The sequence below is a fragment of the Penaeus monodon genome, chromosome 28 (assembly GCF_015228065.2).
Source record: "Penaeus monodon isolate SGIC_2016 chromosome 28, NSTDA_Pmon_1, whole genome shotgun sequence".
NCBI classification, from domain to species: Eukaryota; Metazoa; Arthropoda; class Malacostraca; order Decapoda; family Penaeidae; genus Penaeus; species Penaeus monodon.
In genome coordinates, this window is record NC_051413.1 from 31355709 (window position 1) to 31357102 (window position 1394).

General features: G+C 38.6%; 1 protein-coding gene across 1 annotated transcript in view; it reads right to left on the reverse strand.

Annotated features, from left to right (window-relative positions):
• The window catches only part of LOC119591497, an 8398-nt gene that overhangs the window by 3281 nt on the left and 3723 nt on the right, over positions 1-1394 (reverse strand). The window contains exons 2-3 of the mRNA XM_037940243.1: positions 740-1020; positions 11-164 (exon numbers count right to left, since the gene is read on the reverse strand). Coding sequence (XP_037796171.1) covers positions 11-164; positions 740-1020 — 435 coding nt within the window. The remainder of the gene's footprint in view (positions 1-10; positions 165-739; positions 1021-1394) is intronic.

Genomic DNA, 1394 nt, shown 5'->3' on the forward strand with positions numbered 1-1394 from the left:
AACCACCTGCCTTTTAGCTCCGGATGCCTTTCCAAGACACTGTTGAGAACATCAACCAGCTGGTGTTGCGTCAGTCCCTTTATAGCAACCTCTGGTGGAGACTGAACAGGCGAGACTGTCAAACTGCGGCATTTCTTTACAATGGGTGACATCTGCATCATCATCTAAAAAAAATCAAACAAGTTTATATAACATAAATTGGGAAATAAAACCAATTTTTAGCAGACACTTGTCCTCATAAGCTTATCATACTAACTAACTGCAAAGTAAGCAATTATTTCCTTGCTGACATTGAATCAACCTGCTAAGTTAAGCAATTATTTCATATGAATCTAGTGTAAACAAGCCATAATTTCCATGTCCTGTATGTTTGTGATTTTTTTTTTTTTACATTATGAATAGCCACCTTCTTCTTTCTTCATCATTACTATGCTAATACTGTGGCACAATTTATGTTCTTATATCAAAGTTCATTTTCTTATATTAATTTATTTAGGGGAAAAAATTCAGAGAGCATCATGGCATTTTTTTGGCCAAGTTTAGGTTTGATGTTTACAATCAAGTTGTGGTTGATTAAAAATCTGAAATAGAAATACTGACCAGCAAAATACAGAAACTAGCAACTTTAATATGTGGTATTCCAGTAAATATCATATTAAATTCCTGGTATCCTTTCTTTAAATTATCAGAAAAAAGTAAGATTACTACTCCCCTCCACAACATTGTGTACCAAACATACCCGTCTACTCTCCAGGAGTTCCTTGGGTGGGGTGTCGCTGAGTTGCAGCCTCTTTCTCGGAGAAGATCGGAGGACAATCATGCCTTTGCCCGGAGACCTCTTGAGGGGGGTTTTCTCCATGCGCTTCACAGGACTCTCTATAGGGATTGGAGACCACTCTAGAGGGAGGGATCTCCGGCCCCTACCACGAATTACGAGCTCATCAGGTGAAGGCGTTGGGGAGAGGTATGAGGAAGGGAGGTTGACAGTTGCCGACCAGGTGAGGCCATTTGCTGGATTTCCTGTTAAAACGAGAAGAACATAAATGTATACATTTGCAGCATATCCAAAATAAGTAAATAACGTAAGAAAATCTATGCAGGGCAATGTTATTATCTTTAAATGAAGAGTTTATAAAAGATTGCACTGACTGTAACCTAAGAAAGAAGTCTCTTTGTATCAAAATATTGTACATCTAAAATGCTGTGTGAAAATATATCTAGAAAAGTGCATTTTCTGTTAAACCACACACTGCATTACTGGGAAATTCAATTAACTCCCTAGCATGCAACTTCCAGAATACACTCACACTCACACATATCTGTCATGTTTCATTTGCTGGTGGCTGACTTTAAGCACCTGCAGGGTGTAAGGTGGATTTGAGCAAGCAGCTGCC